The sequence below is a fragment of the Macaca mulatta genome, chromosome 8 (genome assembly GCF_049350105.2).
Source record: "Macaca mulatta isolate MMU2019108-1 chromosome 8, T2T-MMU8v2.0, whole genome shotgun sequence".
Lineage (NCBI taxonomy): Eukaryota > Metazoa > Chordata > Mammalia > Primates > Cercopithecidae > Macaca > Macaca mulatta.
The window spans coordinates 19,533,172-19,560,140 of record NC_133413.1 but is presented as its reverse complement, the minus strand read 5'-3'; the positions used below and the strand labels follow the sequence as shown (position 1 = coordinate 19,560,140).

The 26,969-nt window shown below is 41.0% G+C and overlaps 1 protein-coding gene across 5 annotated transcripts; it reads left to right on the top strand.

Annotated features, from left to right (window-relative positions):
- The first annotated feature begins 128 nt into the window (after nt 1-128).
- LOC114680192 (uncharacterized) lies at nt 129-26,504 on the top strand. 5 transcript variants are annotated; one of them, XM_077943110.1, is made up of 3 exons: nt 129-470; nt 2,449-2,573; nt 26,051-26,504. In XM_077943110.1, exons 1-3 carry the CDS (start codon nt 269-271, stop codon nt 26,051-26,053), a joined length of 330 nt encoding a protein of 109 aa, XP_077799236.1. In that variant the 5' UTR covers nt 129-268; the 3' UTR covers nt 26,054-26,504. The 5 variants fall into 5 exon arrangements, 3 of the variants coding, with proteins under 3 accessions (XP_077799236.1, XP_077799234.1, XP_077799235.1); XM_077943108.1 differs by lacking the exon at nt 26,051-26,504 and adding an exon at nt 12,592-12,999; XM_077943109.1 differs by lacking the exon at nt 26,051-26,504 and adding an exon at nt 12,121-12,246.
- Nucleotides 26,505-26,969: the final 465 nt, after the last annotated feature.

The window sequence follows — 26,969 nt, the reverse complement described above, 5'->3', positions numbered from 1 at the left end:
CGCGCGGCGGAACATGCGCCGTCTCCTCGGCAACGGCCGCGCGGGGGCGAGAACTCGCCCGGGCGGGAGCCGCAGTGCGCTCTACACGCTAGACTGGAGTCATGTGACCCGCCGGAGTCTGTGGTGTCGCTTCTGGCTCTTTAAGTCGAAAACAGATTAAACGAACGAATCCGCCCCCCACGTCCAGGAACTACGTATCCCAGAATGCCACCTAGACCCCGTGTTCTAAACGCCTGCCAACCACAGGTGGAGGACTACAGATCCCAGGATGCTGTGCGCTGCCGGCGCTGATCGCGGAACGTGGGGCCCTAGGCCTATGCGGAAGTGGATTGGTCCCTCAACCAGTGGAGAAAGCCGAGGCGCCATGAAGTTTTTTCGTGGGGGTGTCAGCTCTGGCCGTGCCGGAAGAAGGAGCCAAGACCGGGATCGCTCTTCTGCTCCTTCCTCACCCACAACCCGGTCACGAAGAGGTGGAAAGAGAAGGACACTTACAATGTAGTCCAGCCTCTTGATTTTACATATGAGGGGATTGATCCACGGAAGTTAAACAATTTGCCAAACGTCATATGTACTACTGAGTGGGAGAATCATAAATATTGTTGATATTTAATGCTAGTTTTGGTTAATGTCCTTTTTCCTTAAAAGAGCCAGATGATTTTAATCCAAACTTAATTTCAGTAAATTTTCTCTGAATTATCTTTTTATTTATACTCTCCTGTTACAGCTCTATTAAGATTAGTAAATTGGCAGATCCTGTCTTTAAAAAACAAACAAAAATCAATAAAGTGACAAGGCCTTCAATGTACCTGACTGGAAAGTTAAAACACGTGTCAGTTTTAATTGAGCGCAAGGGCATTCTAGTTTTACGCAGTTTAAAATTACGGGATAACTTTTTAAGCAAAATAAAGGTGAAAAGAGGAATTGCTTTCTGGGCCTCAACAACAAAAACAAATTGTTCCCAAAACAGTAGATCTGCATCTTGGTACACAATTCAGATAAAGCTCTTCTAACCCACTGCAATTTGCCACCGTAGGTTCAGTAGTGAGTGCATTGATCGTTTGCACTAATACTCGTTTGTCAGACACTGTTTCCTCATATTCTGTGCGTGTATCGTTAAGTACTGAGGTAGCAAAAATATAGTCCCTGCCGTTGAAGAGCTCATTTTAGTGAAGGACGGAAAAGTGGAGTGTGATGTAAATAAATTTCGTGTTGTAAAAAAAAAGTGCTGTGGCAGCTCAGAACACAGAGCAGCTAAACGCTCAGGTGTTTATTGTAGTCCAGAATGCCCCATCCTAATTCCACCACTCCAGGATCCTGGACAAGCGACATGCCTTTCTGAGCCTTAATTGCGCCGTGTATGAAATGAGGGAGAAGGAATAATACTGTCTACCCTGAAGGGATTTTTTAAAGAATGTTCTTAGAGTTTATTTTATGCCAGGCACAATGTAAAGCCCTTCGGTTGTTGTGATTTTCTTAATCCTGACAGCTACCCTGAAGAGGCTGGTTCTGCATCTGACCTGTTTTAGCAATGAAAGGTTATATAAATCACACTTTTAGCACCTACAAGTGGTAGAGCCTAGATTTAAAAGGAGGTCTGCCTGATTCCTTAAAGATTTTTTTAATTAAATAAAATGCATATGAAAACACTAGTGTATGTTGAGGCCCAAAATATTAGCTATCATCGTTATTTTGTTTTATACATATGTATTATTATTAAACATATGTAGAAACTTATCATTAAAACAATTCTAATAAATTCAAAAGCGTGAAATTATAATACCTACTAGTCATTATGTTTTCTGAATTTATGAAGCCCCAGAATGTCAATACTATTGTTTGTTAGGAGGTAGGAGGAATCTGAGAAATATTTACGTTGAAATGTAGAAGCTGTTACCATTAAAATAATTCTAATAAATTCGAAAGCATGAAACTATAATATCTACTAGTCATTATGTTTTCTGAATGTATGAAGCCCCAGAATGTCAGTACTATTGTTTGTTAGGAGGTAGGAGAAATTTGAGAAATATTTACATTGAAAAAGGTTCTCAAACTCAAATATGAGCATTCCTGATCTTTGTAGTTCTCCTACAAAGGAAAAAAAAAAAACCAGAAAGCGACAAAATTATCCCTGGCTTTCAGAAATTTAACATCTATTTTTAGAAACAAACTTTATCAAAATGAGTCAATTTAGTATTAATAGAGTGTCACTATGCCAAACATATGATGTAGACACTGACTGCTTTAGTGATTTAGATTTTTGAAATAGGGGTGTTCTGTCTCAGAGATAATGATAGCTCTAGGATTTATAGGTAAGATGAAATTAGGGGCAGCAGTCTGTGGAAATGTAGATAGGAAACAGAAGAATGGCCTCTAAGAGATAAACACTGAAACTGCATTTCAGTTTTCCACATTCAAGAGAACAACCTAACACATGTATTAAATATGCAGGGGGTGGAAGTTCCAAATCGCAGAATGATGTTCAAGGAAGTGGGATATACCAAGAACACAGACCACACATCCAGAATAAGCGATGGACAACAAGCAGACTGGCTGATGTAGAGGATTTACATATGGTAAGTGATGGGGAGGTGGGAGAAGGCAAGGTTTATTAGCAGGTTGGGGCCAAACTATAGAAAGTCAACTACTTATCTAAAGAGTTTGGGCTTTGTTCTTCAAGTAGTGTGAAACCATTTGAGACTTTGGAAGAGGGCAGTGCTGTAATGAAATGGTTATTTGAAGACTTCAATCTAGTGGCAATGTTTTGGAAAGACTAGGAAGAGAAGACAAGGAGAACAGGTGCCAACCTGTCATGAAGTAATGAAGGCTTGGCCTGAGGTAGTAGCAGGATGAATAAAGTAAGGGAGTTAAATTTTTATTAATGTAAACTAAATCAGTTGTTAAGATGTGAAAATACTATTTCTGTTTCTTGATATGTGGTAGGTGGTACTAACCAGGTGGTACTTACAAGATAACACAGCCGGGCACGGTGGCTCACGCCTGTAATCCCAGCACTTTGGGAGGCTGAGGCGGGCAGATCTTGAGGTCAGGAGTTCGAGACCAGCCTGACCAACATAGTGCAACCCCCGTCTCTACTAAAAATACAAAAATTAGCCAGGCGTGGTGGCATGTGACTGTAATCCCAGCTACTCAGGAGGCTGAGGCAGGAGAATTGCTTGAACCTGGGAGGCGAAGGTAGCGGTGAACCCAGGTCATGCCATTGCACTCTGGCCTGAGCGAGACTCTGTCTCAAAAAAAAAAGCCAAAAACTTGGCGCCATATTGTTTATCTCTTTAATCTTTAGGCTCCTTCTCCACAGATGGATTGTAAGCATGTCTGTAACAGAAACCGAGCCTTTTGTACTTTTTATCCTTTGAAAAGCAAGTTTTCTGCAATACCTAATTTTAACCTGCAGATGGTGATAGAACTTAAAGGGAAGATCTTCAGGGACACTACACTGCTTTATAACTGGATGTTATTTGTTTTCATTATGTGATTTTTTGATACAGCCAAAAGAATATGTAACATACATGTAAACTCTATAGTACAATATTGACAACCGGGTGCATTATACGCCTGTAATCCTAGCTACTTGGGAAGCTGAAGCTGGAAGATCACTTGAGGCCAGTAGCTCCAGAGCAGCCTGAGGAACTTAAGGAGACTGTTTCTACATACATACACAAATACATACATACATACATAAAGTATAATAATGAGCGAAACACTCAAGAACCCACAAACTAACCTTGAATAGAATTTAATCAAAATGTGTCCGGGCAAGGTGGCTCATGCGTGTAATCCCAGCACTTTGGGAGCCCGAGACAGTTGGATCATTTGAGGTCAGGAGTTTGAGACAAGGCAACATGGTGAAACCCCGCCTCTACTACAACTACAAAAATTAGCCTGACATGGTGGTGCAAACCTGTAATCCCAGTGAGGCTGAGGCAGGGCAATATCACTTGAGCCTGGGAGGCAGAGGTTGCAGTGAACGGAGATTGTGCCACTGCACTCCAGTCTGGTGACAGAGCAAGACTTCATGTCAAAAAAAAAAAAAAAAAAGAACTTAATCAAGATGTTTAAGGACTACTCCCTGCCGCATTTTCTTCAAACTGTTTCTTCTTCTTTGCAGACGTAAATACTATCCGGAATTCAATGTAATTCCTTCATTTTATTCATATGACTATGGATATCCCTAAATAATACGTTTGATTTTGCTTGTTTTCAAGCTTTATATAGATGATATCATACTGAATATATTTTTGCTTGACTTGCTTTTTTCATTCAACATTGTGTTTCTGCGATTCATCCATTTTAATGGGTATAAACCCCAAATTTATTAAAAGCAGAATGTAAAATTAATTTTTGAATATTCCTTAAAAATATGACTTGGCTTTCTGGGTAACTTAATGGAAGAAGAGATTGGTCATGCCAAACGAAGGACTCATTGGAGGCCTCTGACCCAGTTCTTACACATTTTGGTTAAATTTTAGCACTGTTAATTTCTCTACCTTTTAATCTAGCGCAGAGTTTCTTAACCTCGGTACTATTGACAGTTTGGGCTGGGTGATTCTTGTTATGGGGTCGGTCCTGTGCATTCCAGGAGGTTTAGCAACATCCCTGGCCTCTACACACTGTTTACCTAGAGCAAACCCCTGCCCATTGTAAAAACCAAAAATGTCTCCTGGCATTGATTGCCAAGCATCCTCTGGAGTCTGGGGAGGGAAATTTTTTTCCATAACTCTTTTGTTCAGAAACCTAAAGGTTGATGTATATAATCTAATCAACCAGCCATTATATAATTATATCAACTAATTCTATCAAATCCACATGCATAAGTAATGTTTCAAGGCTCTTTTTGCCTTGCTCTGTTTCCCCTATATCTAATTACCAGAACATCTCTCATTACTGCCTAGTTTGGATTCTTTATTATTAGATTTAAAAATATCTAATTACTGCTGTCGACATACAATATTAACGTTTATAACAGTCTAAACTGCCCCTTCCTTCATAACCAGTTTATGTTCTTTTCTTTCAAAAGTCACTCATTTAATAAATATAACCCTTGTGATTCTGACAGTTTCATCTGTAGTTATATTTCATCAGTTGTAACATGGCTTTACTTCTACAGAGTTGTGATTAGTACCTGATTCTTTCTGTATTTTTCTTGTATGTAGGTTTTTATACCGTCTTCTCTATTCACTGAAAATGTGGTCAAAGCTGCAATCATGTAGTAAAATCTTGAGTAAACTGCTTCCTTCCCAAGACACACCAAGTTGGAGAGGTTTAAACAAAGAGATATGAGTAACAATTCTTAAAAACTACGAGGAAAATAATCTATATCTTTTTCCTTGTTTCCAACCAACCCTATACCAAAACAGTTAAACCAGAACTAGATAACTAGATATATGTTGGTAATTAAGTAGAAAAATTGGATAATTAGGTGAAGGAGTTCCAAAAATATGGAAATATGGGCTGATATGGATTTTGTTTCCCAATTCATAGGAAAAATGTTAGAAAGGCATGAAAATTAAACCTCAGCTTTTACTTTAAAAACGCTGTTAGTCAAAACAAAATGAAATAAGGACTCACAATTGTTGTGGTTATAGGGGATAATCTTGAGTGACTTTATAAAAGATGGTTTCTGGGTCAAATAAGTTTTTATTCACAGAAATAAGGAGAGCTGCAGGTGACAACTAGATTGGCAATATGCATCCATATGGACTAGCAGAGGAGTATGCGGCATGATTGGGGTTGCAATGATCCACATTAAATTCATGGCATTATGTAGGAAAGCTACAGCTGTATATATTATAATTTTTTTTTTTTTGAGATGTAGTCTCACTCTGTTGCCCAAGCTGGAGTGCAGTGGCACAATCTCAGCTCACTACAACCTCTGCCTTCTGGGTTCAAGTGATTCTCCTGCCTCAGCCTCCCAAGTAGCTGAGATTACAGGCACGTGCCACAACACCCGGCTAATTTTTTGTATTTTTAGCAGAAACAGAGTCTCACCGTGTTAGCCAGGATGGTCTCGATCTCCTGACCTCGTGATCCACCCACCTTGGCCTTATACATTTTATTTTACTATAAAAAGGCTTCCACATTGCATTTCTCCTTCCATGAGAAAGATCCCAAAGTCAGGGAAGAACTAGCAAAACATGTGTGAATTCAGATTAACCAGGTAAGAGAGAATGCCCTCTCTTTACCAGAAGAACTAAATAATCTCAAGGGCTAAAAACCAAGGATGTTGGATGGCAGGCCGGTCTATCCAAGACTCTCCCCAGTCTAGATAAGGAAACAAGTAAAACCCTGACAGTGGGTGAAACACACTGGTATTGAGGAGAGGTTTGTGGGTTAAAAAAGGGCCTGGATGTGGGACCAGGTGGTCAAGGACCGGCCTACAGTGTGCCTGTTTAAGGAATAACAATATATGCTTTAGAATAGTGCTTTATTAATATAGTCATGAACTATAAGAATAGCTTGTGCTTAGTCCAACAATATAAGAATCAGGCGGTGAGCTTCCTTGACTGACCACTGAGTGGAACAAACAACCGCGGGAAGTGTGTGGAGCCTCTAAGCAAGAAAGCTTGCTTATTGCTCAGCCTCCCGCTTGAGTCCCTGAACAAAGGTCTCTTGGGAAGGGAAGCGACCCCTGATCCGTTCCCCAGAAGGAACTGCAGGAGGCTGCTTGTAAAAGAGGAGAAGTCCTCAGCGGTAGAGATAAGGAGGAAGTCTTGTGTATCTCCCGCTCCTTCCCAGAGGCGGAGAGCTCTGCTGCTCTGCTGATGGTGCTTGGGAGTGGACCGCCCCTTTGATGCACAGGCCTGTTGTGGTCTGACGGGCTGTCTGCTTTCACGTCCTGTTAACTGCTTAGTTGGACTCTGATGATTATCTGTAAGTTAAACATAGAGTATTAGCTCACATAGTGGAATAGTAAATAATATTAACTTGCTGATGACGCACGCTACCCCCCTGCCACCTCTCCCCATGGTCACCTTATGATCAGCCCACCATCTGCCCACCCTCAGCCGATAGGATCAGAGGAATTGTACTCAATAAACATCAGGGGAATCCGGAGCTCAGGCCCTTCGCAGTTTCCGCGTTGCGATGGACCCCTAGACCCACTTTTGTTAACCCTTGAACTCTGTGTCTTTATCTTTATTTCTTCTCATTCCCTCATCTCCACCGGGAAGGGGAGAACCCGCGTGTGGTGTAGCGGGCTGGTTCCCCTACATCTTTGGTGCCCAACGTGGGCTTCTTGTACCCAGGTGAAGTTACGCCTGAGCGTAGTCATTGCGGAGACCAGTCTGTGGAGGGACTGCCAAGAACGTGTGGTCGGTCTTGAGGTAAGCCTGTGCACTCGGAGTATTCCAGGGACACCGTGTGACAATCGGAAAGTAAGCACTCTGCTTACTTACACTTTATCAAACTCCTCTTAAAGACGGGGAAAATAAAGGCTAGCACAGAAAACTTGATTACTCTGTTTCATACAGTAGAGCAGTATCTTGGTTTCCTGAACAAGGTCCCGTGGATTTAAAAGATTGGGAACAGGTTGGAATTGCCTTAAAACAAGTTCATAAGGAAGGAAAACGTATTCCTCTAACGGTCTGGTCAGACTGTGCTATCATTAAAGCAGCCTTGGAACCGTTTCAAACGGAAAACGAGGTTTATCCTCCAGCAGAAAGAATTCCAGCGGAGGAAGGCGGTGCTGCTGCCAATATAAATATAAAGGAAGACGAAGGAGGAGAGGATAGTGAAGAAGATTTTGTGGAAAGTACAGACAAACCTGGAGATGACTTAATTTCTTTTGAGGAGCATGTGGGACCTCCAGCTGCTCCTAAAATAGAGAAGCTATTTATGCCAGTATGTTTAAAACAAAGAAGGGCCTTGAGGAGTCTTCGGCTCCTCATTGAGATCGTCTGGAATGGCCGCCTCCAATAAGGCAATGTAACCCGGAACCTTGGAGGTTTGAATCTCAAATTTACCCTGTTTCACGAATGGGTAAATTAGGGGCTCAGGAATCAAGAACACATTTTGCAGCACCAGAACAGCAAAAGGCTGCACTGCCACCTAATGTCAATGAATCACCATTACAAATGGTTATCGGCAGGCTAGGGCAGCTGGAGATTCCGATGCCCGGTAGTTTCCAGTAGTTTTGCAACCCCCACAGCAGCAGGGTGGTGCCCATCAGGTGGTATGGGAACCATATTCTTTCAAACTGCTTACAGATCTCAAAGCAGCTGTTGGTCAGTATGGTCCCAATTCGCCTTTTGTCTGGTCACTTTTACACTCAGTGACTTAGGAGAAGCAAATGGCCCCGGACGATTGGGAGATTGTAGCAAAAGCCACTCTTTCGCCCTCACAATGTCTTCAATTTAGAACTTGGTGAACCGATGAGGCTCAAAATCAAGATCGAAAAAACCGTGCTGCTAATCCTGTTGTTGCCATTTCACTTGAACAACTGTTGGGAGCTGGGGGCCAATAGGAAACTGTACAACAGCAACTACTGCTTCAGGATGATGCCAGTGAACAAATTCACAGTTGTTGCTTGAGGGCATGCAAAAAAATTCAGGACCCGGGAACTATTTAAATCCTCTTTTAATTCTATCAGACAAGGCTCAAAAGAACCATATCCTGATTTTATTGCTCGTCTTCAAGATGCAGCTCAGAAGGCTCTTACAGATGAAAGTGCCAGGAAGGTGATTGTAGAATTACTGGCTTATGAAAATCCCAACCCTGAATGGCAATCAGCTATTTGCCTTGTGAAAGGAAAGTTTCCGGTGGGAACTGATATAACCAATGAGTATATCAGGGCATGTGATGGAATTAGTGGAATCATGCATAAGGCTATGATAATGGCTCAAGCCATGGCAGGATTAAAGGTGGGAGGCCCAGTGAAAAACTTTTCAGGCAATTGTTGTAACTGTGGTCAGTTTGGACATACAAAAAGGGAATGTAAGAACAAATCAAACAATCTAGATCTAATCAAACAAAGGAGCCACCTGGCTTATGTCCCAGGTGCCAGAAAGGTAAACATTGGGCTAAACAGTGTCACTCCAAATTTGATAAAAATGGCCAACCGTTGCAGCCCCAATCGGGAAATGGGAAGAGGGGCCAGCCTCAGGCCCCACTCCAAACGGGGGCATTCCCTCTCCAGCAGTTTGTCCCTCAGTCGGCACCAGTGCCTTTAATCCCTCCAGTGACACAAATACCTTTAGCCCAACCACCACAGTAACACAATTGGTGTCAGCTACAACAGGGAACGCCGGTTTAGATTTATGTTGCACCAGAGCTGTGTCTCTACTTCCAGGGGAACCACCTCAAAAGGTGCCCACTGGAGTATTTGGACCTTAACCTAAGGTAACAGTTGGACTTGTTTTAGGGAGATCTAGTCTAAATTTAAAAGGAATTCAAATTCATACTATAGTGATCGATTCAGATTTCATGGGAGAAATTCAGTTGGTTATTAGTTCTAGTATGCCTTGGAGTGCAAACCCGGGAAACAGAATTGCTCACTTGTTGTTATTACCTTATTATCTAATTGCTGTTATTACCTAAGTAGGAGAAAGTACAGTAAAAAGAGAAAGTGCTTTCGGCAGCACTGATAGCAAAGGAAAAGCAACTTATTGGGTAAATCAGGTTTCTGAAAATAGACCTTTGTGCACAATGACGATTCAGGGAAAACATTTTGAAGGACTTGTCGATACAGGCGCTGATATTTCTATTATAGCCATGGATCAGTGGCCAAAAACATGGCCCAAACAGAGAGCTTCTATGGCTTTAATTGGAATAGGCACGGCATCTGAGGTTTATCAGAGTGTTACAATTTTACACTGTTTAGGACCAGATGGACAGGAAGGCACCATTCAACCTATGATTAATGCCATTCCCATTAATTTGTGGGGAAAAGATTGTTACAACAGTGGGGTACAGAAGTCACCATTCCCTCTACGATTTACAGTTCAGAGAGTCAAAGCGTGATGACTAAGATGGGGTATACTCCTGGAAAAAGATTAGGAAAGAGTGAGGATGGAATAACTCAGCCAATTGAAGCCTCAGTTAAATTTGACGGAAAAGGAATTGGGTACCCTTTTTGGTGTGGTCACTGTTGAGCCTCCAAAGCCCATCCCATTGAAATGGAAAACTCAAAATCCTGGGTTGGTTGATCAGTAAAAACTGCTTCCTCAGCAAAAACTGGAGGCATTACATTCACTAGCAAAAGAGCAGTTAGACAAAGGACATATTGAACCTTCTTTCTCACCATGGAATTCCCAGTTTTTGTAATTCAGAAAAAATCCAATAGATGGTGCATGTTGACCAACCTACGAGCGGTTAATGCAGTCATTCAACTGATGGCGGCTCTCCAACCAGGGTTGCCATCCCTGGCCATGATTCCAAGAGAATGGCCAATGGTAATAATTGATTTGAAAGATGGTTTTTCACTATTCCTTTGGATCTGCAGGACTTTGAAAAATTTGCATTTACAATACCTGCTATAAATAATAAGGAGCCAGCTACTGGGTATCAGTGGAAAGTTTTACCCCAAGGAATGTTAAAGAGTCCTACGATTTGTCAAACTTTCGTTGGGAAGATCATTCAGCCTGTCCGGGATCAGTTTCCTCGTTGTTATATTATTCATTATGTTGATGACATTTTATGTGCTGCTACAAACAGGGACAGACTAATCAAATGTTTTTCTATGGTACAAGAAATGGTGGGGCTTACAGGTCTTGCTATAGTACCACATAAAATCCAAACTACCACACCCTATCATACCTAGGAATGAAGGTGGAGGAGAGAACATTTACACCTCAAAAGGTAGAAATTTGTAAGGAGTCCTTAAAAACTTTAAATGATTTTCAAAAATTATGAGAAGACATTAACTGGATAAGGCCAACCTTAGGAATCCCCACTTATGCAATGACTAACTTGTTTGCTTTGCTGAGAGGGGATCGAAATTTACATAGCAAAAGAACTCTGACGCCTGCGACAACTGAAGAGTTAAGAATAATTGAGGAAACAGTTCAAAGTGCTCAAGTCAGTAGAATAGATCCCAGTGTTCCATTACAGCTCTTGGTGTTCCTACTCTCTATTCTCCTACAGGAGTGATTATTCAAGATGCCGACTTGGTTGAATGGTCTTTTTTACCCCACAGTATGACTAGGACTTTTTCAATTTAAAATAGCTATTCTTATAGGCCAAGCCCGATTAAGAATAGACTCACTGGCACTGATCCAGATAAAATTGTAGTTCCTTTAAACAAAGCACAGGTTCGACGAGCCTTTATAAATTAATCAGAATGGCAGTCATTTAGCTGATTTTGCTGGCCACATAGATAATCATTACCCTAAAACAAAAATTTTTCAGGTCCTAAAATTGACTACCTGGATTTTACCTAAAATAACCAGCTCTATCTCCTTGGAGTGAGCTGTAACTGTCTTTACTGATGGCTCTCAGAATGGAAAAGCAGCTTATACAGGACCAGAAGAAGAGGTTATTCAAACCCACTTTCATTTTGCACAAAGAGCTGAGCTACCAGCAGTTATATCTGTATTGGAAGATTTTGATCAACCTGTTAATATTGTCTCTGACTGTGCCTATGTAGTTCAGGTGACAAAAATGGTAAAAACAGCTTTAATAAAATATATTTCTGATGATCAGCTAAATGTTTTGTTTAGTTCACTTCAACAAGCAGTTAGAGTTCGAAATTTTCCTTTTTATATTACACATATTCGAGCTCGCACAAATTTACCAGGACCTTTAACCCAATTAAATAATCAAGCAGATTTATTAGTGACACCTGTTTTAGCAGAGGCTCAAGAATTCCATTCCTTAACTCAGGGAAATGCTGCTGGATTTCATTGACCTGGAAACAAGCTAAAAACATAGTGCAACATTGTCCACAATGCCAGGTGCTACAGCTACCTACTCAAGAACCTGGAGTCAATCCTTGGGGACTTAAACCAAATGCTCTTTGGCAAATGGATGTGACTCATGTCCCATCATTCCGAAAACTTTCTCTTGTGCATGTTACTGTTGATACTTTCTCTCCGTTTATCTGGGCTACATGCCGAACCGGAGAAAGTACAGCTCATGTAAAATGACATTTATGATCTTGTTTTGCAGTCATGAGTGTGCCACAGAAAATGAAAACGGACAGTGGACAAGGATATTGCAGTAAAACTTTTGAAAGTTTTGTTCAGCAATGGAAAATTGTACACACTACAGGAATACCTTGTAACTCCCAAGGTCAGGCCATAGTAGAAAGGGCTAATCGGACTCTTAAGACACAGTTAGAAAAACAAAAGGAAGGGGGAAGTAGTAAGGAGTATACCACACCCCATAGGCAGTTACAATTAGCCCTTTTGACTCTAAATTTTTTTAACATTTCCAGAGATCAGGTCTCCACAGCAGCTGAACAACACTTTTCTGGACAGAAAGTTAATTTACATGAAGGAAAAACGATCTGGTGGAAGGATACCAGAACTAAAAGTTGGGAATTAGGCTAAATTATCACCTGGGGATTTAGGATAAATTATCACCTGGGGCAGGGGTTTTACTTGTGTTTCACCAAGAGACAATCAAACATCCACTTAGATACCCAATAGACGTTTGAAATTCAACAATGAACCCTACACCGACCGGACAGAAGAAAGGGAAGAATCGAAAGAGGAGGAAGACTGGTCCCTCCGACCTGTCCTTTCCGGAGCTGAGAAACATGGCGAAGCTGAGCGTCTCAGAGAAACAACAGAAGACGGAGAAGACTCGCCAGGCTACACCACCGACATGAGGACAGATAAAGAAGCTGACTCAAATGGCAGAGGACAGCCTAAAGGAGAAACAACTGGCAATTACCCCGGGTAATATGATCTTGGCTGCCTTGATGGTAATTACCACTGCGGTAAGTCTCCCCGCTGTCTGGGCTGAACAAAATTTTACATACTGGCTTATGTTCCACTTCCTCCTTTAATTAGGCCAGTTACTTGGATGCATTCCCCTATTGAAGTTTATACAAATGATAGTATTTGGATGCCTGGGCCGGCTGATGATCGCTGTCCTGCACAGCCTGAGGAGGAGGGCGTGTTGATGAATGTAACAGTGAGGTATGAATACGCTCCAATTTGTTTAGGAATTGCTCCTGGATGTTTACCATCGCAAATACAAAGGTGGATGATTTATGTACCTCCTCATAATCGTTCCCAACCTAGTTATCACGTAGTGAGTGGAATGTCTTTCCGACCTATCATGACTGTAAAAACTTATGGGGGTGGTTATTTTCGGTCAAATTTAAAAGTCAAAAATTACAAACCTCACGGACTGGCTGGTCCTAAAAGAAATCCAAAATGGTCAGAAAAACTAGAGATTCTTACTTGGGAGGGTTGTGTAGCAGATGGTGCAGTAGCTTTGCAAAATGATTCTTAGGGAACAATTATAGATTGGGCCGCCAAAGGATCCTTGGCTAGAAATTGCACCGGACAAAATGCTGGGTGTGCTGAGGATTCCTTCATTATAGATCATAGAGAAAGTCCCAATAATCCCCCCACTTTAGTTAGAAGATTGCAATGAGTATATCCATTGAAATGGGAAGATAAAGGTAATGCTCCTCCCCAGGCAAAGATAATTAGTCCAGTCATGGGTCCAGAATATCCAGATTTGTGGAAGTTGCTTATGGCGAATGAGTGTAGAAAGGGGAAGCATTATGTGGAACAAGAGGTAATAAGCTACTGTTTACCATGCTTCTTCAGTCTAATCAGTCTATTCCTCTTCAAAGTTGTGTTAAACCTCCTTACACGTTAGTTGTTGGAAAACTCATATTTTACTGGACTCTCAAAACATTACTTGTGACAACTGCCATCTGTTTACTTGTATTGATTCTTCTTTTCATATGAGGAATAGCATTTTGCTGGTCCGAGCGCGAGGGGGCGTTTGGATTCCAGTTACTCTTAACAGGCCTTGGGAGGCTTCTCCCTCTATTCATGTAATAACTGGAGTTTTAAAAGGGATTCTTCATCATACAATAAGATTTATTTTTACTTTAATTACTTAGTTGGACTCTGATGATTATCTGTAAGTTAAACATAGAGTATTAGCTCACATAGTGGAATAGTAAATAATATTAACTTGCTGATGACTCACACTACCCCCCTGCCACCTCTCCCCATGGTCATCCTATGATCAGCCCACCATCTGCCCCCTCAGCCGATAGGATCAGAGGAATTGTACTCAATAAACATCAGTGGAATCCGGAGCTCAGGACCTTCGCAGTTTCTGCGTTGCAATGGACCCCTAGACCCACTTTTATTAACTCTTGAACTTTGTGTCTTTGTCTTTATTTCTTTTCTCATTCCCTCGTCTCCACCAGGAAGGGGAGAACCCGCGTGTAGTGTAGCGGGCTGGTTCCCCTACAAGGTCGACCAAACGTTTCCTGTAAAAGACCAGATATTAAATATTTTCAGCATTGTATGCTATACAGTCTGTTGCAACTTCTCAACTCTGCGGTTATAGAACGGAAGCAGCTACGGACAGTATATAAACAAATGAGCATGCCTATATTCCAATTAAACTATTTGTAGACACTGAAATTTAGATTTTATGTAATTTTCACAGGTCATAAGATATTGATCTTTTTGTGATTTTTTTCAACTACTTAAAAATATGAAAATGGACCGTGGGTCCAGTTTAGACAGCGGGCGGTACAATACTTTGCTGACCTCTGATGTAGAGCACTAAACACTTAAGTTCTTAGATAATCAATGTTAGGTAAGAGGAGAAATTAGCAATGGAAGAAAATGCAATTCCTTTACAGGATAGTTATTTTATGAGTACTATTTTGAACTAATAGAAAGGGAGGGTATAAAGCCAGCCAGTGAAACTGAATGATATTTGTAGGTGTTAGTTTGTACCATATATTTTCTTTCTTTCCTCTCTTTCTTTCTTTCTTTCTTTCCTTCCTTCCTTCCTTCCTTCCTTACTTCCTTCCTTCCCTCCCTCCCTTCCTTCCTTCCTTCCTTCCTTTCTTCCTTCCTTCCTTCCTTCCTTCTTTCTTACTTCCTTTCTTTCTTTTCTTGACAGACTCTCACTCTGTCACCAGGCTGGGGTGCAATGGCACAATCACAGCTCACTGCAACCTCTGCCTCCCAGGTTCAAGCAATTCTCCTCCCTCAGCCTCCGGAGTAGCTGGGACTACAGGCGTGCACCACCATGCCCAGCTAATTTTTCTATTTTTAGAAGAGACAGGATTTCACAATGTTGGCCAGGATGATCTCGATATCTTGATCATGTGATCCATCCACCTCGGCCTCCCAAAGTCTTGGGATTACAGGCGCGAGCCACCGTGCCCAGCCACTGTACCATATATTTTCTTATATCCTGGATTTTGTTTTTCCCCATTCACACTAGAGGTAGGCATGCATTTCCTCCGAGGATTGCCACAGCCAGCAATACTAGAAACAACAGATGAAAAAGATTAAAATCAGAGCAGCTCCCACTCCTCACAATTTGCCTGGGTGGAAAGAGGATGAATTGGTGGGAAATCAAAAGAATGTGATGTTTTCCCTCACATTGCTGAAAAGGAAGAGGGGGAAGGTGCAGCAGCAATCTGTGTAGTCCCTGAGGCTGAGTGTCCCAGTGACTAGAGCAAGAATAGACAGTTGTAGTGACATTATACCAACTTCACACCACCCCAAACCCCAGAAATCATATGCAACCCCCAGACTGGAGACAGACTCTAAATTGTTTGATTTCATGCTGAAATGAGTGGAGAATTAGATTTCCCTCAGCCCATGGAATGGAGCCTTGAAATTCAATTAGAAAACAGAGTGACAGTTATTTCACATGTAAATTGTTGGAAGACACATACCCACTTTACTTACACAGTACAAGTGTCAGTTACCTGAATGCTCTAAAGCCTCGAAGTTGGTGGGGAAGCCATGTTTCCATCACATCTACAGTGGGAAACCTAACCTCCCTTGCTGGCACCTTCCAGGATCTCTGGAGTTAATGTTTTTCTATTAGTTCCTGCTTGTACTGACTTACTGTGATTTCTCTCAAGACTAGCCTCTTTTGGCTGCTCTTTTTCTCCACTCCGCATCATTCCCAAAGCAACAGCAACTTTCCCTTTTCTCAAAATGCCGCGGATACAAGGCATCTCTGCATAGTAGATTCTCACTGAAGATTCAGTGTTAACCATGGAAGGCAGGGGAAGAGGAAGAGGAATTTAGCCTGCAGCAAACACCTTAAAACTGACTATTTACTATTGTGAATAGTGCCACAATAAACATACATGTGCATGTGTGTTTATAGCAGCATGATTTATAATCCTTTGGGTATAAACCCAGTAATGAGATGGCTGGGTCAAATGGTATTTCTAGTTCTAGATCCTTGATGTGGCACCTATACACCATGGGATACTACGCAGCCATAAAAAAGAATGAGTTCATATCCTTTGTAGGGACATGGATGCAGCTGTAAACCATCATTCTCAGCAAACTATTGCAAGAACAGAAAACCAAACACCACATATTCTCACTCATAGGTAGGAATTGAACAATGAGATCACTTGGACACAGGAAGGGAAACATCACACACCGGGTCCTATTGTGGGGAGGGAGTGGGGGGATGGAGAGCATTAGGAGATATACCTAATGTAAATGACGAGTTAATGGGTGCAGCACACCAACATGGCACATGTATGCATATGTAACAAACCTGCATGTTGTGCACATGTACCCTAGAACTTAAAGTATAATAACAACAACAACAACAACAAAACTGACTATTTAAAGATCCTTGCTCTTTAAAGATCCTTGGCCATAGCCCAGAACTTCTCCCTGGCTGCCTCTTGCTCAGCTCCCTGGCATCTTGGTGCATTCCTTCCCCACATCCTCCTCCCCATTCTTATCTCATTCACTCTTCCTTTTTCACCCCTTTCTTCTTGGGTTACCTATGGAAACTCCAAATTCTTCATTAACTCTTCATTAACAGAATAATTTTGCCCTCCTGGTTTCACTGCTGGCCTGTTTCAGCCAGGCCTATTATTAAACACTGTTCTTCCTCTGTGACTACACTAATGAGTATGACCTATTTCCTCACCATGGAGTTCTAAGAAATTATTTCTTCTTTGAATGCTAAAATTAATTGCACAAGGCCCTTAACAATCCTGATTAGCAGATATTATGAGAAGAGACATCTCCATTTTCCTGACATCCCCTCCCGTTATATTCAAGAGAAGAACAGGGCATGGCTAACTCAGTTCTTAGGGGCCAGTTTTCAGTCCAAACCCATAGTGCAGGGAGGAATCAGAGACCACATCCAGTTCTCTAGGAGGGTCCCATTTGTTGTTTGTTACATTCCCAACATTTTGTCGTTTATAAAAGCTTTGTCATGTCGTCTGGGGCCATCCATCGCTATCTTCGGCAGCAATAATTCCACTTCTGATCTGGTGAAAGCTTCTCATGGATTGTGTGCGTGTCTGTGTATGTGCTGGATGGGAGAACTGTAGAGGATTGGGAAGATGCGGAGGTAAAGATTCTGGTGATGTTACGCTCCAAGTTCAGGTTGCCCTCTGTGGCTTGGGCTTCCACTCTGCTTCTTTCTTCCACTCTTCACCTCTGGTTCATCTAGATCCCTGCACAGGCTGGAATTATATTCTAAGGGTGAGAACCCCACAGCCTCTGTGTAAAGCTAACAAAGCCCATAGAAAATGGATAAGACCCTGCTTCTAGAACTGTCTACTTCAAGCCAAATCGTGGCATATATGATGTTAAGCAAGTTGCTTGCTCTCTTTATGTCTCAGTCACCTCATTGGGAAAATGGGAATTAAAAATAATAATATATGTCTCAAAGGGCTACTCTGGAGGTTACGTGAGTTAGTACGTAGGAAGTGTTCAGAGAGTACCTGGCTCGTGGTAAGTGATTTCTAAATGTTGACACTTATTTAAGTTTACAGAGAAGGCTCTGTGCCAATACTGACTTGGGACTACAAGGTTTCAGGATCCATTCCCACACTCAGATTTTAACCATTGATTTCAAAGCACCCACACCATGCCAGGTTGGCTGGCTCACGATGAGTTTAGCCATAGGGACTGCCTGAGCTGCTTCTGGATACTGACACTGGGACTAGCTAGATCACCACATAAAAGAAATCAGAGTATAGCTTGTTGATTGTTGACTTGAAGGAAAACTTCCAAGCCTTTTAAGTAGAGAAGTAATGTCTTTCTTTGCATCAAGATAATGTTTTATACTCTGTAGGAGATGGTCTGCATTGGGCAGAAACTGGAAGTAGATTGATCAACCAAGAGAAACCAGTAGATTATGCCAAGGTGATGAAGACATAAATTAAGGTGGCAGCGGCAATCGGGCTGATGGGGAGAGTTTAGTATTCAGAAGGTAGAATCAGCAGAACTTACTAACTAACTGGAAATGCAGGATGAGGAGGAGGAATGTTCTCTGATAATCCCAAGATTTTGAAGTGGGTAGGAGTAAGTGGCGGTTTTGCCAACTCACTATGTTCTGTCGAAGGCAAGCCTTTCTTCCCAAGGGGAGGGAAGGGGAAGGGGAAGAGAAGAGACTATAATAAATTAAGTCTGAGCTAGCAGGCTATTGGACAAACACTTCTGGAGTTACAGAGAGAAGTAATAGCTGGAATGAAATATTTGGGAGTTGTTAAACACTAACATTCTATAAACCAAAAAGGAAAGAATACTCCATAAAGGAAAGATGGAAAACTTGGAGGATACCCAGAGAACTAAGAGGGATGGGTTTTATAAAAGCCTGTGGAGGAAGTTCTGAGGAAGAAGGAGCAGCCTGAGAATTCAGTGAGAAACTCCCATGAGGAGTCTTGTGGCGTCATTGTAAGCAGCTGCAATTGCAGTAAAGGGGTCAGAAGTCACTGGCTTTAATTGAGGAGTTCATGGAAAGACAGACCGTGGAATCAGTGAGTGTGGATTGTCGTCTTAAAAAAATAAGCTTAGTAGAAATGGAGAGAAATAGGAAAGTTGCTAGAGGCAGGGATAAGAGAGGTTTTAGTTTTCTAGGGTTTAATAGACTTGGACTTGTTCATAGAGTGAAAAGGGGAAACAGCTGGGGAAGGAAAGGGTAAAGTCAAAAGTGAAAAAGAGGAAGGTAATCAACCTAGCTCTAGAGAAGAAATGAGCTGGGGGTTAAAGCACAGGTGGAAGGATTACACTGCAACAGGTGGAATCAATACTACAGAAGCAACCGTCAAGCACCAAGGGCCTGCGGCTGGTGGATGTCTACCAACTCTTGATCTCCTGCCACCTGAGAGGAGAATTCTGATGTGGGGCTCTCAGAGGTTTCAGTAGGTTGGAACTTTAGTTGTCTATGAGTGTACCCCACTCATTAGATACTTTTTGGCTTTTCTCCCTGTTCCATCTCATTTGTTTATGCTCCCTGGAATCACCTCCCAAATAAACTACTTGCATCCGAATCTTTGTCTCAGGCTCTGCTTTCAGGGAATCCCAATTTAAATAGTTGTTGAGTAAGAACATCATCCCAGACTTTGTGAATCCAGGTCACAAAAATATTTTTCTTATATTTTATCTACTTTCCAACTTTCTTGGTAGCAATTTTGTTCTGCTACAAGGTCTTCCATTACAGATTAAAGAAGTTTCTTTCACCTTTCTTTACTGAAATGTACAACTCTTGTGCTAAAGCATGAATAAATTTGGGAATGTTAGTAAAATGATTTTAGGGGCATTGTATTGTCTGCATCAACATTCACTGCATCCGCATTTCACAAATAGTTCTACATTATTAAGAATAACGTCATGACTGCTTCCTTCGTTCTGTAAAGAATGAGGCAGCAGGCTGGGCATGGTGGCTTCCTCATCTAACATCGGAATTATCTTTATAAGATGAGTTATTGTCTTTGTGTGTACATTGCTGCCTCACTCTTTTTCTTGAAACAGGGTCTCACTCTGTTGCCCAGGCTGGAGTGCAATGGTGTGATCTTGGCTCACTGCAACCTCCACCTCCCAAGTTCAAGTGACCCTCCTGCCTCAGCCTCCCAAGTAGTTGGGATTACAGGCACCCGCCACCACGGCTGGCTGTTTTTGTATTTTTAGTGGAGATGAGATTTCACCATGTTGGCCAGGCTGGTCTTGAACTCCTGACCTCAAGTGATCTGCTCGCCTTGGCCTCCTAAAGTGCTGGGATTACAGGTGTATGCCACCACAGCCAGCCTGCTGCCTTCTTCTTTACAGAATGAATTAAACAGTCATGATGTTGTGTCAAGACAGAAGGAAATGAACATTTGTTGCATATTTTCTATCAGGCATTGTCATAAGCACTTCATGTAAGTTATCAAGTTTAATCAAGTTACCAATTTTGGATATGTACATTATATGCTACTACAAATAGGCGATATTATTATTCCATGCATAATAAATGTTTCCGAGCTTCTATTGTGTGGTGTGCATATGCTGGGTGCTGCGGCTGTTGAAATAAGAAAAAACAAGCCTTGATCTCCCTGGAATGAAAAGAGAAGCTCCAGTACACAATACAGTGATGTGTGATATAAGAGAAGTAAATGCATAGGAGAACATCTAGCCTTGGTGGATGGGCTAGGAGAAGGGCTGGTGGCTAATTAAGACTTATTTCATTCAGAGAGGGTACATAGAAATGAGAATAGGCAAATAAAAAGGTAACAACAATATACATCACAGCAGTGGAAAAGGGTACATGTAATATGGCTAATTCATTGGTGAAAGAGTCATTGGAGATGAAATCTTAGGCTTGCCAAGCATCTTTATTGAACCAGGCAACCTTCCATTAAACTGGACAGATCCCCCCCTTTCATTTATCTTGAAATTTCCTAATTTTGTAGTATGAGAATGGCACATACTATGGAGCTTTTCTTGCTCACAACAGATCCCCCAGCAGCCACATTGACAAGAATTTGTGGGCCAGAGAGTAAAGCTGTGGCCTCAGTGTATGGGTGCCATATATCTAGGTGTACACTGAAATACAGATGGCTGCGCGTAGTGACTCATGCCTGTAATCCCAGCACTTTAGTAGGCCAAGGTGGGCAGATCACGACCATCCTGGCCAACATGGTGATACCCCGTCTCTACTAAAAATACAAAAATTAGCTGGTTATGGTGGTGCATGCCCAAGTCCCAGCTACTCGGGAGGCTAAGGAAAGAAAATTGCTGAAACCCAGGAGGCGGAGGTTGCGGTGAGCTGAGATTGCACCACTGCACTCCAGCCTGGCAACAGAGCAAGACTCTGTCTCAAAAAAAAAGAAAAAAAAAAGAAGGAAAAGAAAAAAGAAATACAGATGACTGGGCTAATTGGATTCTCCCTCTTAGGGATATGAGATTTGTATGGAAAGACACAGAGGCCAAAATTCCACTGAAACTAAAACATTTTAAGGGCTGCATACTACAGAATAAATCCAAGAACACATCTTTGAGACATTTTTGGAGCTGTCCTTATTATACTGCCTTCCCTTGGCTTGTATCAGTCTGTCATTGATTCTATTACTTACTTCAGTCAGTATCCCTCCAACAAATCCAATTATTTTTGGTCTAGATGGCTGAAGTTCATTTCTTTAGATTATAAACAACAACAACAAATAAAACTAGTATGAGTGTATGACTCTTAAATGGGGCTTCAATATTTCACAATCTTTGATTGCTGGAGTCAGGCACACAATGTCTATTCTAAAAGTTCTAGAATTTTTCCACAATGTCTCTCTGAGGGGGAAGCAGGAAAAAACATTTCAGTCTTAGAGGAATCATTTTGTGGTGTACTCTTGGTCATGCCTATGGGAGTCAGGTACCTAGCCTTTGTTTTTGAGGGAGTTCTAGTTATTGGCAAAGTCATCCAAGTGCAAGTATAAATTTTTTTTTTTTTTTTTTTTTTTTTTTTTTTTTTTGAGACGGAGTCTCGCTCTGTCACCAGGCTGGAGTACAGTGGCCGGATCTCAGCTCACTGCAAGCTCCGCCTCCCGGGTTCACGCCATTCTCCTGCCTCAGCCTCCGGAGTAGCTGGGACTATAGGTGCCCGCCACCTCGCCCGGCTAGATTTTTTTTTTTTTGTATTTTTTAGTAGAAACTGGGTTTCACCGTGTTAGCCAGGATGGTCTCGATCTCCTGACCTCGTGATCCACCCGTCTTGGCTTCCCAAAGTGCTGGGATTACAGGCTTGAGCCGCCGCGCCCGGCCGCAAGTATAAATTTTTAAATATAAATTTTAAAGGTTTCATATGCCAGGTTATTGTCCCAAATGCACATGCAAAAAATAAGGTGTGTATGATGAACTAAATGTGGGCCAACAAATTAATCAGAAAGTGTGTGTAATTTTAGACAATGAATTTTTTTGCCTCTCAACCTAATGTACAGTTATTTCCAAGTGAAAGGAGGAAACTGTATCTCAGGGAATTATATTTAGATTGTCTTCCTTTTTCTAAGAAATAAAAACTGAGTTAAAAAAAGAGAAAATTTAAATTCAAATGGGCAAATATATTTTGTCAAATGTATATTTTTACATTTTCTGCTAGAGTTCAGAAGTTTTGTCAGAATAGCTTGCAACCCTGAGGATTCTACTTTCAGACATTGTCATAGTGGTAGGAATCACGCATTTTCCAATTAGTTGAATACTTCATGAAGAGATAATATTTTAAGAGTCTAAAAACTGAAGAGGCACATATAAAGACTGGATTTAGGCATCAGGATGAAAAGATGCATTGCAAATTCGTCAAAAAAAAAAAAAAAAGCAGATACATCATCACTGAGAAGTAGAATGAAAGCAGGTATCTTGTGATACCTTCCATCTTCCGTGTTCCTAAAGGCATATTTTAAAAAGTGGTTTTACTTAACACGAGCTCTTGTTTTCTTTTTCCCCCACATATTTTTATACAATATAGCTAAATTTCTTCTTCATGTGTTACGAGTAAAAAAATCTGTTTTCTATTACAATTCAATGTGTATTTGGTTGAAATTGTTTTTTAAATGACATGTGACCTTCTGGGGAGATTCTTCTTTAATAAAAAAGATGCTATTATTGAGAAGCATAAAATAAATGCCAGTCCACAGTCCTTGCATACACACAGAAAGAAAAACAAACATATTCCTTAGCAAGAATACTTTTTATTTTTTGTGGTAGAAAAAATAAATAAGAAAACATCTTTTGCTCTTTTCCTGCTAGGGAACCCATTTAAAATTAGTTTGATAATCCGAGGGGAAAAAATACAAACACATAGGTGAGAAAGCTCTGAAAAGATGAGTAGTGAATAAGCATTTCATTTTATCTTAACTGGTATGCAGGGGAGGACACAGGTTGTGTGGAACCTGAAGCTACGCATTTGGGGGGGATCTGCCAAATGTCTATCAGTAGTACTTTTTACATGCCGTATGTAGCAGGCCTAGAGGGAGAGCAGTCCAGATATGAGCAAAAGAACAGAGGGCTCTGGGAAGGAAGAAACAATGGTACAGTGAGAAAATTCCTTCTGTGGCATTCAGCTTTCCTGTCCAGGAGCCTCAGTTACAGGCAGAGTTCAATCGGAGAAGCAGAGCTTGTAGGATAATAAAGAATTTGACTTAATACAACTGTGGGAGCTGGTTAAGTACTCTTTGAAAGGAAGCTGTCTCCACAGATGATGTTGGAGCTTGAAGTACGAATCGCAGTTAAGTGAGAGCACAGATGAACGAAACAGAAGCAGGAGCTGGAATCTATGAGGACGGACTGAAACCTGTGTCAGTTCTTGTTGCCTCTGACCCTGGTTGATGTGGGTGTCCTGCAGAAGCCAGACCATTTGTTATGTGCTAAAGGAGGCTCCAAATTATATCGATAGGGAAGTGAAACAGCTGGAGGCTTAGCCACTATCCTAAAGCCAACGAGATACGTGACAGCATGAAGGAGCTACGAAGATGCCTGCCACTTCCTTTCTGCCCGCCAACTGCTCCTAACGGAAAACATCAGGTAAAAGGAATTCTGGGAAGTCTAGTTCAGCTTACCCAAGTTGACACATTACAAAGCACCTCACTTTTTCTTGGTTCCTTTTCTTCGTCTTTCTCTTTATCCACCTTTACCCTTATTTTTCTGATTCATATTGTCAGAATCTTTCCCAGAAAGTGTATGTGAATGTGGAACTATTTCTTGAGCATCTATTAATTTAAACTTTCTGCTAGTTACATCAACAATGGTAATATTTAGGTTAACTCACTAGTAAAATTGGTTTAGTTTTATTAATTTTAAAATGCTTCTCCATAGAAATTTCTGAGACCTATATTATGTGCAAATAAATTTTCTAGTTTTTCAGGACTCTGCCTGAGATCACATTGAAACCAACATTTTAGGAAGAATTTGATTACCTCCACCTGAGGAGGCTCTGCTAGTTGTGTGGAATGAAGACTGTTCTTAACAGCCCCTTTCGTTGATACCTACAACACACTCCATTCTAAATATTTTAATAAAAGGCACATTTGAAGTTTAAAATGTTATTGTCATCAGAGCATGGAGTTTTATAACTCCCATAAAAATGTGCCTCCTGAACTAGGAGTCAAGTTTGGAAAAAATAACCACCAGAAATTTATGCTAGTAGAATACAGTCAAGGATACAAGATTAGTTGTCTGAGTCTAGTTCCTCATGCAGCCTGAAGCAGACATGTTCCTCGCTGCAAGCTGGAGTGGACTGGAGGTGGGGAGATCTGGATTTAAACCTTCCCACGGGGACTGGGTCAAGTATCAAATAGTAGACAGGTGTTCAATCCGGCAGGCACAATACAGGGTCTAGAGGGTCTGGATGAAAATTGTGCTGTAACTGATGTATTAATTGAAGAGTTCTCTGAATAAGGTCTTCCAAAAGGAGAAGGGGAAAAAAAAAATTGACAGTGTCCATTTAATCTGTTTGGGAGCCTCATCAGCCTGATCTTGATGGGACTGTACCTGTGGTCCTATTATATCATTCTTTTCTTGTACTTCTTTCAGCCAGTGATCTCAGGTCTCATTCTCATTTCATAGCTGTGGTGCAATTGTGCAAGGTCACAACTTTTTCTTTTCTTTCTTTCTTTTTTTTTTTTAGACAGGGTCTTTCTCTGTCACCCAGGTTGGAGTGCAGTGGCATGACCTCGGCTCACTGCAACCTCCGCCTCTTGAGTTCAAGTAATTCTCCTGCCTCAGTCTCCCGTGTAGCTGGTACCACAGACGCCCACCACCACACCTGGATAATTTTTGTATTTTTAGTAGAAACTAAAAATACATGGGGTTTTGCCATGTTGGCCAAGCTGGTCTCAAACTCCTGACCTCAGGTGATCTACCTGCCGCAGCCTCCCAAAGTGTTGGGATTACAGGCGTGAGCCACCGCACCGGTCCATAATTTTGACCTTTCTTGGTGATACTTCTTCCACCATGTTATAGCAGTACATCCATGGAGTAATGTTACTCCAAGAAAATTTGGCTTTTGGAATTCCTCCACAAAATATTGGCCCTAGAGTAGTCCTTACTGTCTGATGAGCTTTTGCGAGTTTCTCCTGAGGCAATGATGCCAGCCCAGTTTCCGAAAGACAGCATAGTCTACCTTTAGTAGAGAAGAGCAGAGATTCTGAGCAGGATTGCCTTTGAGCCCAGCTACACCTCTTGATAGCTGTGTGACCTCATGCAATTCACTTAAACCTCTGTACCTCAGTTTCCTCATTTGTGAAATGGAGATCATTAACAGTACCTACTCATAGGGCTGTATGGCTGAGTGAGTTGATATAATTACCATTTTTATCACATTATGAGTATACCACATGTTAGCTGCTGTTAGTATTATGTCCCTCCAGTGAGGAAATAAACACAAGGCTAAATTATTGCTTGAATGGGGAGCAAGCTAAAGGCATACGAGAAGGAAAGGTAAGTTTGTATTTCAAAATATGTCATTTTACCACAGAGGTAATTATCGAATTAGCCAAATAATCCCATATTTTTGCTTTTGAAATTTAACATTAGCAGCTTGAATTCTCTACAATTATGAATGTATCATTTCCACTTGTGTGTGTGTGCAAATCACTTCAGCCTAATTGGCTTTTTCTTCTTCTTCTTCTTCTTTCCAGTAAATCAACAGGATTACGTTTCCCTTAATAATTTTCAAAATGTCCACATGAAGGACAGGAAGATGTTTAACAGGAAGACCAAACATCATCAGTGCTCAAGTCCAGTAGATAACAAAGAACAGAAAGAAAACAAAACTTTGGTATTTTACTGGAATCTGAGTGAATAAATAGGGACCACAGGACAAACGGCAAACAACTGCTTGAGTTACATCAGAGGGAAAGAAGAAATGAGGAACTCGGATTTCCAGTATGAAACTGTTATACAATATGATTAATGGAGCTAACAGTTGCCTATTACACTTTAGAAAATCTTCTAGAGGATTTTAAAACAAAAGGAACACCTTGTCCAGAGTATAATTGATGCTTCCAGTTAAATTTCACAATTTTGCACCTCAGGGAATACTTTTGTTTTTCTTAGAGAGCAAATAAACTGACCATGTCACCTTGGCAATTATTAACCTGCCTCATTTTTCATAACTAGGAAAAATTTGGCTTATTTCCATATTTTAGTTGAGATGACATATTAATTCATATATTTATGGGTAAAATGTTATTATCCTTAATACAAAGCAAAGTTTCAGCTGGACTTTGGTTTTACTTAATCTTCAACGGAACAGTATTGATGTTAAAGTACAAAAATTCTCTGAACATAATAATAAGTTTTAAAAAATATATATGTTTATAAAGATATATTATTAGATCTTTCACAAAAAGTCATACAAATGGGGAAAAAAGAAAAATATCAGAGTATTGGAATTTGTCCTTGAATCTCCTCTTTTAGTTTTCTTTCAGTTAAACCAGTGTCCACATGTTTGTTTCTGGATTGAAGCCAGAATCAACATTGTCCCTATTTCTAATCAAATAATGGAGAAATAATGACAAATTCTGAATGCAGTCAGAGGATCCTGGGAAGCAGAGT